The 11,322-nt window shown below is 45.8% G+C and overlaps 1 protein-coding gene across 1 annotated transcript in view; it reads right to left on the reverse strand.

The window, feature by feature from the left end:
- The window catches only part of LOC128457020 (protocadherin Fat 3), a 67,185-nt gene that overhangs the window by 17,160 nt on the left and 38,703 nt on the right, over positions 1 to 11,322 (reverse strand). Inside the window, exons 30-44 of the mRNA XM_053441502.1 lie at positions 10,228 to 10,424; positions 7,719 to 7,872; positions 7,361 to 7,594; positions 6,907 to 7,085; positions 5,254 to 5,467; positions 4,277 to 4,491; positions 4,052 to 4,189; positions 3,775 to 3,918; positions 3,495 to 3,692; positions 2,483 to 2,760; positions 1,784 to 2,346; positions 1,434 to 1,565; positions 1,164 to 1,321; positions 528 to 1,053; positions 136 to 289 (exon numbers count right to left, since the gene is read on the reverse strand). Of these exons, the coding sequence (XP_053297477.1) occupies positions 136 to 289; positions 528 to 1,053; positions 1,164 to 1,321; positions 1,434 to 1,565; positions 1,784 to 2,346; positions 2,483 to 2,760; positions 3,495 to 3,692; positions 3,775 to 3,918; positions 4,052 to 4,189; positions 4,277 to 4,491; positions 5,254 to 5,467; positions 6,907 to 7,085; positions 7,361 to 7,594; positions 7,719 to 7,872; positions 10,228 to 10,424 (3,484 nt within the window). The remainder of the gene's footprint in view (positions 1 to 135; positions 290 to 527; positions 1,054 to 1,163; positions 1,322 to 1,433; positions 1,566 to 1,783; positions 2,347 to 2,482; positions 2,761 to 3,494; positions 3,693 to 3,774; positions 3,919 to 4,051; positions 4,190 to 4,276; positions 4,492 to 5,253; positions 5,468 to 6,906; positions 7,086 to 7,360; positions 7,595 to 7,718; positions 7,873 to 10,227; positions 10,425 to 11,322) is intronic.

Here is an 11,322-nt window from a genome sequence, read left to right on the forward strand (position 1 = left end):
TCTTTCACACTCGAGTGTGTGTGAGAAGGGAGATGCAGATGTTAATCGCAGCAGCAGCCATTAGCTCTGTATATACAAACAGTAATTAAGGCTCTAAAAGTGTGTGAGTGTGTGATTGTCGTTATTTTATCTTACACAAGTCCCCCGAGTCCTCGAGGACAAGCACAGAGGAAAGCCCCCCCGGCTGGCCTGCACTCTCCTCCGTTCTGGCAGGGGTTCGGCATACAGGACGTCAACTCAACTTCACAGCGCCCCCCAGTGAAGCCCGCGCTGCAACTGCACATGAAGCCTGTTGGAGAGAGAGAGACACTCAGGATGTGTCGAATGTGATTATACATATTAATACATGATTTCAATATCTCATCTCGTCTCTCGTAGAGCAAAAAAAACACATGCAGCTTGATGGTCGCTATCTAATTAAAGACAAAGAATTCAGACACTAACACTCATTCATGAAAAAACTCTTAAATTCCTATGTAAACATTCTATTACCACCCACACACATGCCCAGTGACGTGTGCACAGACCTCCAGAGGGCAGGCTGCTGCAGATGGCTCCGTTGAGGCAGGGCTGACTGACGCATGGATCTGAGTAGAGCACGCAGCCCAGCTTGACCTCGCTCAGCCCGGCGATCTCGGCGTAGCGGCTCCTCTTGTTCTGCAGCGGCAGCTCGTTACCGTTCAGCATCAGAGAGGCCAGGCAGCCCTGGAAGCCGTCCTGGGCCCTCGGCGTGCCCCTCGCTCCGAGTCCCGGCCCTCCTCCCTGGACGCTCCCTGGCCCTGGACTCGGCCCCTCACCTTGCCCAGCCGGTGGCCTCACTTGGGCCCCGAAGAAGAAGGAGGAGTCCGGGGCCAGGGGCCAAAGCCGAACAGGTGCTCGGGCTGCTCGGCGGCGCTCCACATAGCTGTCGTCCAGCGACAGGAGGGTGTAGTTCCTCGTCAGCTCCAAGGCAACAGCGTGCCAGAGGCCGTCGTTTATTGGTCTGCCAGATATACCCATAATGCCAAGGGTGTTGTCACAGTCCAGCTGGAACCAGAGCCGACCCCCTTCAATCTGGGGAGAGAACAGGGACGATAATTGCGTGTTTAGAAATGACACAACCACCTTTCAGTGCAGCTTCAGCTCAGCAGCCCAGATGTTTGGAAACAACCCAGTGAGTTGACCTTGAGCATGGTGCAGGGGTTAACCCGGGTGAACATAATGACTCCTCTCCTCTGAAGCGTCCTGATCCTCAGGCTGAGCCTCATCTCGCCGCTCTGGCCGCTCTCTGTCACTCTGTACTTGATGTAACTGTTTCCAGAGAAGCTCAGGGAGGTTTGTCCTGAGTGTCCACAAAACAAAAAGAGATAAGGGATTCCAACTGGGGAGTGAAAGCAAAGACACTATCTGGATGTGCAGAGACCCACACCTCAGACATGATGATGGAATCCTACCTGCACACTCGTCCAGTCTGTCAGGCTGACACTGGCAGACAGATGGCGCTGTAGGACCAGTGCGGACACACTGCATGTCTGCCGGACAGGACTGACCTTCACAGAGCTCCACAGGGGTGGAGCAGGTTCCTTCTGCTCAGACACAGAGAGATGAGAAAATCACACTTCAGGATATCATCTGTCTTCAAATGATGAAATAATTGTAGTTCAATATCCTAATATTTATATTCTTTAATGTGTAGCATCATTGTGCCAAAACATCTTTCTCTTGATTACATCTGCAAGGAAAAACATCTGGGTACACGTAGTAAAATACATCTTCATTTAGACATTTAAGTATTTCACTTCACCAGGGCAGGTGCAGCTGTCTGTGCGGCTGAACGTCGGCGACACCAGGCTGACCCTCTCTGTGCTGTAGGTCACCGGCGAGTCGCTGTCCATCACCAGGATCTGCTCACACACCCTGTCCCCACAGTCCAGCTCCCCGGAGCAGGCGCTGCTCACCACCACCGCCCCGGCTAGGACGCCTCGAATCTGGCCCCGCACAGCTGCGTCCTCCAGCTTCGCCGCCAACTCCTGCTGGGAGTAGAACCCGCCCATCCGTCCGAACCCTGACGTCTCGGGCCGCTCCATGGCCAGGAGCAGGTCCACGTCGGGCGTCCCCGTCGCCGGCTGCACGCCCAGAACATGGAGGGGATCCTGTTGTCCTGGTGTCCACTTCCAGCCAGATAGTCCACGTAACTTGAGCTTGATCTGGTTCAGGTGGCGACCGAGCAGGTCCTCCGGGGACATGGAGCTGAAGCGTAAGGTCAGGGCGCTACGCAGCAGCACATCCGTCACCTGCTCAACCTGGACTGACACATCGGCGATCACCGCGAAGCGCCCATCACTCACTGTGGCGTTCATCTGGTATCTACAGGGAAACAGGTTGTATTTTCACCCAGGATATTATATCTTCATATAGTTTGTGTGTGTGTGTGTGTGTGTGTGTGTGTGTGTGTTTGTGTGTGTGTGTGTGTGTGTGTGTGTGTGTGCGTGTGTTTGTCTACCTGCCAGGTTCCAGGCCCGGCAGAGCCACGATGCTGCCTTCCTGCCTGCTGATAGTAAACATGCTCTTGGGCTGAGGCTTCTGGGTAAACGACAGAGCGTCACTGGGATCCCGGTCGGTTGCATATATCCGACCTATCGGGCCGCCCGGGAATGTATCCGTCAACATGACTATGAAGATTTCCAGCGGGGAGGCCGCGGGTTTGTATTGGCTGTTTCCGATGACCCTGAGGAACACCCAGGAGGAGGAGGTGAGACTCGGCCTCCCGGAGTCACTCGCCTGAGAGACGAAAACAAACCAAAACTGAGATATTCAGTCACTCAGAAACATTTTAAGGACTGATTTAAAAGCTTGAGCTTCAAGTTGCTCCGTTGCTTACGGGGGAAGATGGAAAAGAAAGTGGTTACAGACCCTTAAGGAAGTTTGTATGATAAAACTATAGTTTACTTTCTCACTCTAGGTCCTGTCATCGGTTTAACCAAACATTAAAAACACGTAGAGACAAAGATTGTGAAGGTATCTAGTGAGCACATAAAAGAAAATGACTAACAGCATCAATATTAAAGTACATTAAAGTTTTTTTAAATAAGTGAAGCTGTAGTTTCATGGTAGAATCACTCCTCACATTAACGTCTGTTCCAAATCCAACAAGTTGAAGAGTGATGTTAAACTGTAGATCAGCTAAAGAGACTCAGAGAAATTCAAAACAAGCGTTTATCTTCAATATTCAGCAGGAAACTTTTAAAGTTTGACGAATTCCATTTCCAATTCTATGGACAGCTCCTCTGGTTCCGGAAGCAGGGGATCATGGGTAATATCCAGCATTCAGTTTACCAGTCACCAGTATGACAGATTTAGTTTTTCTCTTAATCGCTCAGACTTTGGAGGTCAACACAAGGAATCACCATGTGTGGCTGCAGGGGGGCGCTGTTGCTTAGCTGCATTGTGTTGCTTAAACACAGTGAGAGGAACCTACCAACAGTCAACTGATAAATAAAATATCCGGCCCTCACCTGGATTAGCAGAACAAACTCTCTGGGGGCTTCGGGGCCAATCGCCCGGTTGGTCCTCAGAGTTCCCGTCTGGTCCAGGGACAGAAAGTTTCCCTCGTTCCCTGAAACGAGGCGGAACTCAAAGGGGGGGCCGTTTCTGGGGGAGTCCTTATCACTGACGGACAGCGTCAGCAGGGTGGTGCCGGGGTCTTGATTGAGCTGCAAGTGCAACGAGAGACGTTGAGATCACACAAGTACGACAACACACACAAACCGCAGCAGAGACACACAGACTGTTAACCTGCAGGACGGCTGTGGAGTTGGCGGGGCTGAAGACGGGGGGGTTGTCGTTAACGTCAGAGATGTCGATGTTGATAATGACCGTGGAGGACATGGCGGGGGAGCCGCTGTCGAACGCCTGCACTGACAGTGAGTACCTGGAAACCTAAAGTGGAGCAGAGAGGAAGGAGAGTGCCCCAGCAGCTGTAATGTACGTATCAGACTACTTTACTCTCTGTGCTCATGAGCCATAAATTCAAAACTGATTATGAATGAGATTCTCGAGGCTGCGTCCTCACCAGTTCTCTGTCGAGCCGCTTGTTGACTTTGAGCAGTCCGGCCACGGGGTCAATCCAGAAGTGGTTGCTCCGGTCTCCTTTCAGGATGGAGTACGTGATTCGCCCGTTCACCTGACTGTCCAAATCTTCAGCCAACACCTGCAGAGCATTCAGAACAGACTCAAGTCCAAAGTTTATCAATAAGGAAAGATACTCGATGAAACCATACGAGGAAGTGAACGTTACCCTTGTGATCGTCTGACCGACGGACGTGTCCTCGCTGACCAGCACGTTGTAGATGTCCTGACTGAAGGCCGGGGCGTTGTCGTTCACGTCCATGAGCTCAATGATGACCATGGTGGTGGTGCTGAGGGGGGGGTTCCCACTGTCCCAGGCCTCCACAGTGAGGTAGAAGTCCTTACACGCCTCGAAGTCCAGATCATCGGCCACGGAGATGGAGCCTAACACACACACACAAGGTTCAGTTTATATAAAAGAAATGATCATTTAATTAACTTTACTGCTCAGGATAGAGATGCACTTAGCTGTTAAATATGCAAAGGGTTCATACACATTTTGATCAATGGATTTCCATGACTTTTCAATAACTTTAAACCAAATTTCCATGACCGAACATTTTGTGAAATCTCGGTGTATACGTGTAAAAAAGTGACAAAATGTAGTATTTAAACTAACAATGAGAATTCCAAGGCATAAAGTTTACCTGAAATGACTCAAACCCAAGTATGCCTGCTTATATTTAGAGCGTAATTCTTTAAAAGCATATGAATTAATTAAAAACTCAGCAAAAATGAACGGCATGAAAGTATCAATATAACAAATTTCTATGACTTTTCGTAAAATGTTTAGGATTTTAGTTTTTTCCATGGAAAAACACATTTAAAAATTCCATGACTTTTCCAGGTTTTTCATGACTGTAGGAACCCTGTATGCAGTACGTAACCTTGGCCACTAGGGGTCTTAAAATCATAACAATAAAAGACCTAGTTTGATGATATCGTGTAGCAGCGAGGGATTATGAGTCTTCAGGTAAAAAATCATGTTCACAGATGAAATAATGTATTAAAGTTTTATTTACGCTACACAACAAACAGGTGGATAATCGTGATCTAGATAACAAGCTAGCACGTCGTTAGTTGTTTGTTATTGAAGTGATATTTTATCTTTAAAGTAACGAACCACCCACGAGGACCTGTGCTCACCCAGGTTTCTGTCGATGTTGAACTTTCCCATCTCGTTGCCCGACCGGATTGTGTACGTGATGTCAGCGTTCGGCCCGATGTCCACGCTGGTCGCCAACACTCGCAGCACCGCGGTTCCCACGGCCACGTCCTCGGGGACGGTGACGGCGTAGTCCCGCCTTTGGAAGACTGGAGCGTTGTCATTCACGTCCAGCACCAGGATGGTCAAATCAACCTGAGGGGAAGACAAGAGACGGGAGAGGGGACATTTTTTTCAGTGTAGGAAGCTCAAAGAGGGATCTCATGGATATTAATGGGAGCGGAGATACTAAAGGTCTCACTAAGAGAAGAGGGGACGGACACAAATCAATCAAAGCCTGCGTCCCCCAAAGCTTGAGTGAGACTTCCTTAGCCACTGGATGAATGTGAACGATTTGTGGAGTTAGTGAGTCGGATAAATGTTGTTTTTCTGCTGGAATCCAAGTCAATATTTGACCTTTTCAGGCGCCGTCCAATGTCTCTGCTTTTCTAAAATGTTGTTTTCTGTCTCGTCAGAGGTTGTTTGTGTCCTGGTTTTGTGTCATTTGTGTCTTTGGTGCAACACATTTGATTTTTTTTGTTCATTGAGGTTGTTGTCAATTAGATGCACAGTCTATAATTCATGCTAATCATAGCAGGGTAATTCAAATGGCTCCGTCAGATCATATTTCACCGTGACATACGAGAGCAGAAACACCAGCGGTAGGCGTGACGTCTATGATCCACTTTTCAATCGAAACACAGGCATAGTGACATTTTATGACATTTATACTCCGTCTACACTAATAACGTGGATCCGTGCCGTGTTTACAAAGCGACTGAATCATTTGCCCGTGAGTCGGCTGCGCTGATCGGCCAAATTCTACAATATCTATCTTTATTACGGGTTTTCTATCATATTTGATAAACAGTTGGTGAGCGAGAGCGGATGCTAAAAACAAAGTTAGGAAGTTATTTTCAGTTGTGAAAACACACACACACACACACCTTTCCTCATTCCACCCACTGAACAACTACAGACCTCGAAGATTAATTTTTCATCTTAATTAAAATCTACCAGGTTCCTTATCTGATCTCTTCAGTAAACAACATGTGTGTATTGACGTGTGCAGACGGAAAGTCAGCGTGTGCAGATCCCTGATGACTCCATCACCGACCCCCCCCCCCCCCCCCCCCCCCCCGCTGACTGATCTGCACTCTAACATGTACTGTATGGATTCTGAGAGGACTGATACTGCACTGACCCAAATGGAAACACATGTCCTAAGCAGCAGGTCACTGGGTTGACTCCCCCCCCCTCTTCTCTCCCTACGTTTCCGTTCACTTTTTAATTAACACGAAAAACTCAAAAATACATTAAAGACCCCGGATTTAATAGATAATATTGTTAATTACTGTGTTAATCACTCTTTATCTGATTGAATAACTTAGAAAACTTTACAGGGACAATGCCTATTAATAGACATTTCTGTAAATGAGACAGTTTACAAATCTGTATTATTATTATATCCTTTATATTATTTAAGAATAATTTTTCTACATACATTTTATGGGATCATACGAACTTGGTTTAACTGATAAACTGAACAGCATAAAAAATACTGAGACCAGATCTGTGTCACTCCACCAACATACCTGTGAGGACAGCGCCCCCTGTTGGCCGGCCTGGTCAGTGGCCTGGACTCGGACCCGATACGAGTCTCTGCTCTCCCGGTCCAGAGACTTCTCCAGAATCACCATCCCAGACACGGCATCGATGGAGAAGAAGCCGCCGACCGAGTCCAGCAGAGAATAAACCACCGTTCGGTTCAGACCTGGAGAAAACAGGAGAGACAAACGTTCAGGGGACAGACCTTCTCCTTCCTGTTCATGTGAATCCTTATTTCCATCAGACAGAGAGAGAGACGATGGATACCTGCACTAATTGCATGTGACACATTTGCAATAGAGTATCTCGCCTATATCTTAGTCAGCACTTTGGCTGCTCTGCGACTCGGTGGATTGCTTTCCCTGCATGTGGGAAACTTCCTGTGCTCGTTATTGGACACACACCCCCACCCACCCCCCCACACACAACCGAGCGGCTCACCTTCATCGGGGTCGCTGGCCTGCAGGCGGGTGAGCAGGGCCTTGGGGGCTGCGTTCTCAAACACACTGGCCAGGTAATGAGGGGAGGAGAACGAGGGGGCGTTGTCGTTCACGTCTAACAGTTTGAGGGAGATGTCCGAGCGGCAGAACAGGCCCCCCCCGTCGGTCGCTTGAGCAATGAGCTTGTAGGTGGGTGTCATCTCTCGGTCCATGACGGTGGCCGTACGCAGCTCACCTTATAGGACACAAACAGGGAGATGTGTGCGGGGGGGGGGTGGGGGGGGACAGGGTGTTTAATTTGTGTTGTGCAGGGTTTTAATTAACGACAAACCCCGGAGAGGGAGAATAACTGAATGTACCGGTGTTTGCGTCCATGTAGAAATCTTCGACCCCGATGCCAAACAGGGAATATTGAATCTCTGCACTGGAGCCTGAGTCAGCATCCGTGGCGCCCACTGTCAGAATGCCCTTGTTAGTGGGAATGTCCTCAGGAAACGAGGCGCTGTACACCGCCTGTCACAAGACACACACACACAAACACACACAAACACAGTGGACGTCAATTCCTGACAAATATAAAATACATCCATCCAGCACATCACAAACACATTAAAGTGTCGGCCGCTGCAGCCATTATCCCGGCTGACAGAACGGGCACACCGCGGGGAAGTGGCCTTTAGTGACCCTGCTCCTCTCCTGCCGGCACGAGTTCACCCAACACACACAACTGCTAACTGCACTGTGTCCGAGTTCAGTGCAGCACATCCCATCCTGTTAATGAGTTAATGTACGAGATGAAATTGCATTTTCACTATTTGTTAGGGGGGGGGAAATAATCAAGTTGAATACACTGGACATTAGGAAAATGGGAACGACAAAAAGAACATTGGATTTTACCATTTTATAGACTAAACTGATTAATAATACCTGTTACATCGTTAAAACTTTAAAAAAATCGGCTTGAAGCAATTATCACTGAAATCACTGAGAGTACTGCATTCTTAATATGGCTTGTTGTAGAACTACTGTAAAACTGCCAATAATACTACCACACACTACACACTGATGTCACTGCACTGCCACATTGGCCTGTTAGATTAAGATCCCATTAAATCCAGGAATTTATTTCCACTTTCTCAGTAACATCGAGCGTTTTCAACATCGTCTTTGACATTTCAGAGAATAATGGATCCTGATTAAAAACATCTGCAGTATTTAATGTGCTCACATCTTTACAAAAGCTTTTCCGGTTGATATCTTTTATGTTGTTATTTAACACCGTGTTAAGTTTATTTCACTTGAGCAGATTCACATTGTTAAGAGAGTTCCTTTTATCATCCTTCATTAAGAACTAGACAATCACGTGAAGTTCCTCGTTTTACATCGTAACCTTGTTTGTTTTCCTGTGCCATAAAAATCCAATTTATTATAAATAAAATATTATTAATACTAAAACTACAGTTTGTAGTGTGATTTTTGTTTTGAGTCCACAGTGATAAATGGGTTAAGGGCAGAAGATGTCACACCATGTTAAAGCCCTATAAGAAAAATTGTGATTTGTCAATATGGGCTATAAAAATAAAATTTGATTGATTGATTGATTGATAAATACTCTCTTACATGCTGCCTTACTATGAGATCAACAGGTAGAACTACTGCCTCATTAATAATGATGTAAAAAAGCTTCTAACAGCACAGCTACTGTACAGAGTCTGACACTTAGCGTCTTTAGATGCAGTCGATGCAGTTTAAAGTCAGAGAAACCGATTTGTGAAACCCGGTGCCGACTTATCTGAGAACAGAAGGAATAGAAGAGGAGAACAGGGAGACGGGGAGAATTGATTTCAAAGAGAGTTAGTACGAGTTTAAAGTGAGAACGAAAGTTTCTCAACTAATTATGTGCAATTGAAGAACTGCAGAACTCTCCTAAATGAAAAGGGATATTCCTCGAAGACCGCGCGGTCCAATTATCTTCCCCTTTCACTGGGATCTTCCACCCATGCACCAGCTCGTGCCTCAGTATTAAAACTCATTAGGATGACTCCAAAAATTGCAAAGTAGGAAACAGTTAAATGAGCTAAAGTTGATTTAATGACTTACACTTTGGTCTGCGTGTTATTTTCTATTTAAAGAGCACTGTGCAGCAGCTCTCTAATCCGAATGCTTCCAACACTTGCAATCATTTGTTTTATCATAAACTCCAGGAAATCTATTGATATGAGCCTTTCACAAACATAATTGCATTTATCAAAACTTTGTCTCTACAGAATAGAAATATATGTTTTTTAATTCAGGTTCAATATATTAAGTTGTGTTTTCATTTTTATCTATTGTTAATCATAATAAAAGTTTATGGTCAAACTTTAAAATAAAAATCAAGCCTCCATTACATTTATACATCGTATAAATTCTATTACGAAATTGAGGAATCATTGCAATTTTTCGCAAATATATAATCAGATATCTTAAAACATTTACTCCCTCACATAAGTATCAGCATAAGCCATTAAATATCCATATCGGTCAGGCTCTTCTTGTGTTTATGATTTTGTATGTGTGTGTGTGTGTTTGTCCTCGTTCCACTGTGCGTCTTTAAAGTAATGTAAGAATAAAGTTGAGTGCAGCTTAAAAAGCTTTATTTTTGCTCGTTCCTAATTCTTCCTGTACACGAACTACGTCACTGCCTTTATTTTTAGGTTGTGATTTTACACAAAGCACTAATTGGATTGTGGTTTGCCTGGAAACAAACAGCGATTAAAGACAAGTATTAAAACAAATCAAATGAAAAAGTTCATCTCGCCCCGGTCGGCTTGATGATTGTGTTTGCTTCTCATTTCACTCGTCTCCACTCGTCTTTTCATCTCTGACCTGGTTGCAGATGGGACTGTTGTCGTTGGCGTCCATTACAGTAACTTCCACTGCAGTGCGAGCGACATAGAGGCCGTCGCTGGCTGTGATGTTGAGCAGATACCAGTCCTGCAGCTCCCGGTCCAGCAGGCCGCTCACATAAACCTTCCACTCCCCCTGCACCGGGGCCAGGCCGAACACGCCCCGCGGGTTCCCCCCTGCGGAGCATAAGCACCAGGATTAAAGTGCTGACACTGCCAGGGCAAAGAAAGAGGTGAAGATGTGTTGTGACAAAAAAACGAGAAGTCGTATTAGTCCACAAGATCAATAAACACCAGCCCCCCCGCCTACCCCACCCTCTACCCCACCCACACACAAACATACACATTTGGTGCAATCAATAAACATCTATCATCAAAGTGTAGAACCCGGCTGCTGGTGTGACAGCCACTGGCCTTTCCAAGTTTAAAACTCTGACCTTTTATTACAACACTTCCATTAGGCCAATCAGTATTTCTGTAAATGCCAGAGCGGCCGAGCCAAAGTGTATCATCCTGAGTCATTATCAGCCGCTGCGTCGTGAATGGAAAACATCCAGCTCAGCATCAAGGTGACAGCTTTTTTTTTCTTTTTTTTTTACGACTGCCATAAAAAAAGAAGTGACCACACAAAGTCATGCGTGACTGTGAGAAACGACCACTTACTTTGGAATCTCCAGCTCATAGATAAGTCGTAAAATCGTCTTGCAGGATAAGGCAGCGTTTAGTTTTCAGTTTTATGTCGGTGTTATTTGTGTTTTTATTTCCGTTTTGCTAATATCTACAACGAGCTGAGAAGCTGCAAACTGTGCACGACACCATCTTAAAAATAAAAACGAATAATAAAGTGCGACAGAAGTGGCGTTAAATGAACGTTAATATGATTAAGACCTTTAAGACCCAGGAGGTAATATTCTAAGATGTTTACAACTTTTGAAGGCCTGAAATTATATAACAAAAATCATAGAGGATAGAAAAACTGACATAGAATCATATGTTTACTTTAGAGTAGAAGTTTCCAGGCTGTTTGTTTTTAACTGAAAACTAAAGGAATCAAATCAAAAAATGATTTTCTTTT

Source organism: Pleuronectes platessa, chromosome 15, assembly GCF_947347685.1.
Source record: "Pleuronectes platessa chromosome 15, fPlePla1.1, whole genome shotgun sequence".
Lineage (NCBI taxonomy): Eukaryota > Metazoa > Chordata > Actinopteri > Pleuronectiformes > Pleuronectidae > Pleuronectes > Pleuronectes platessa.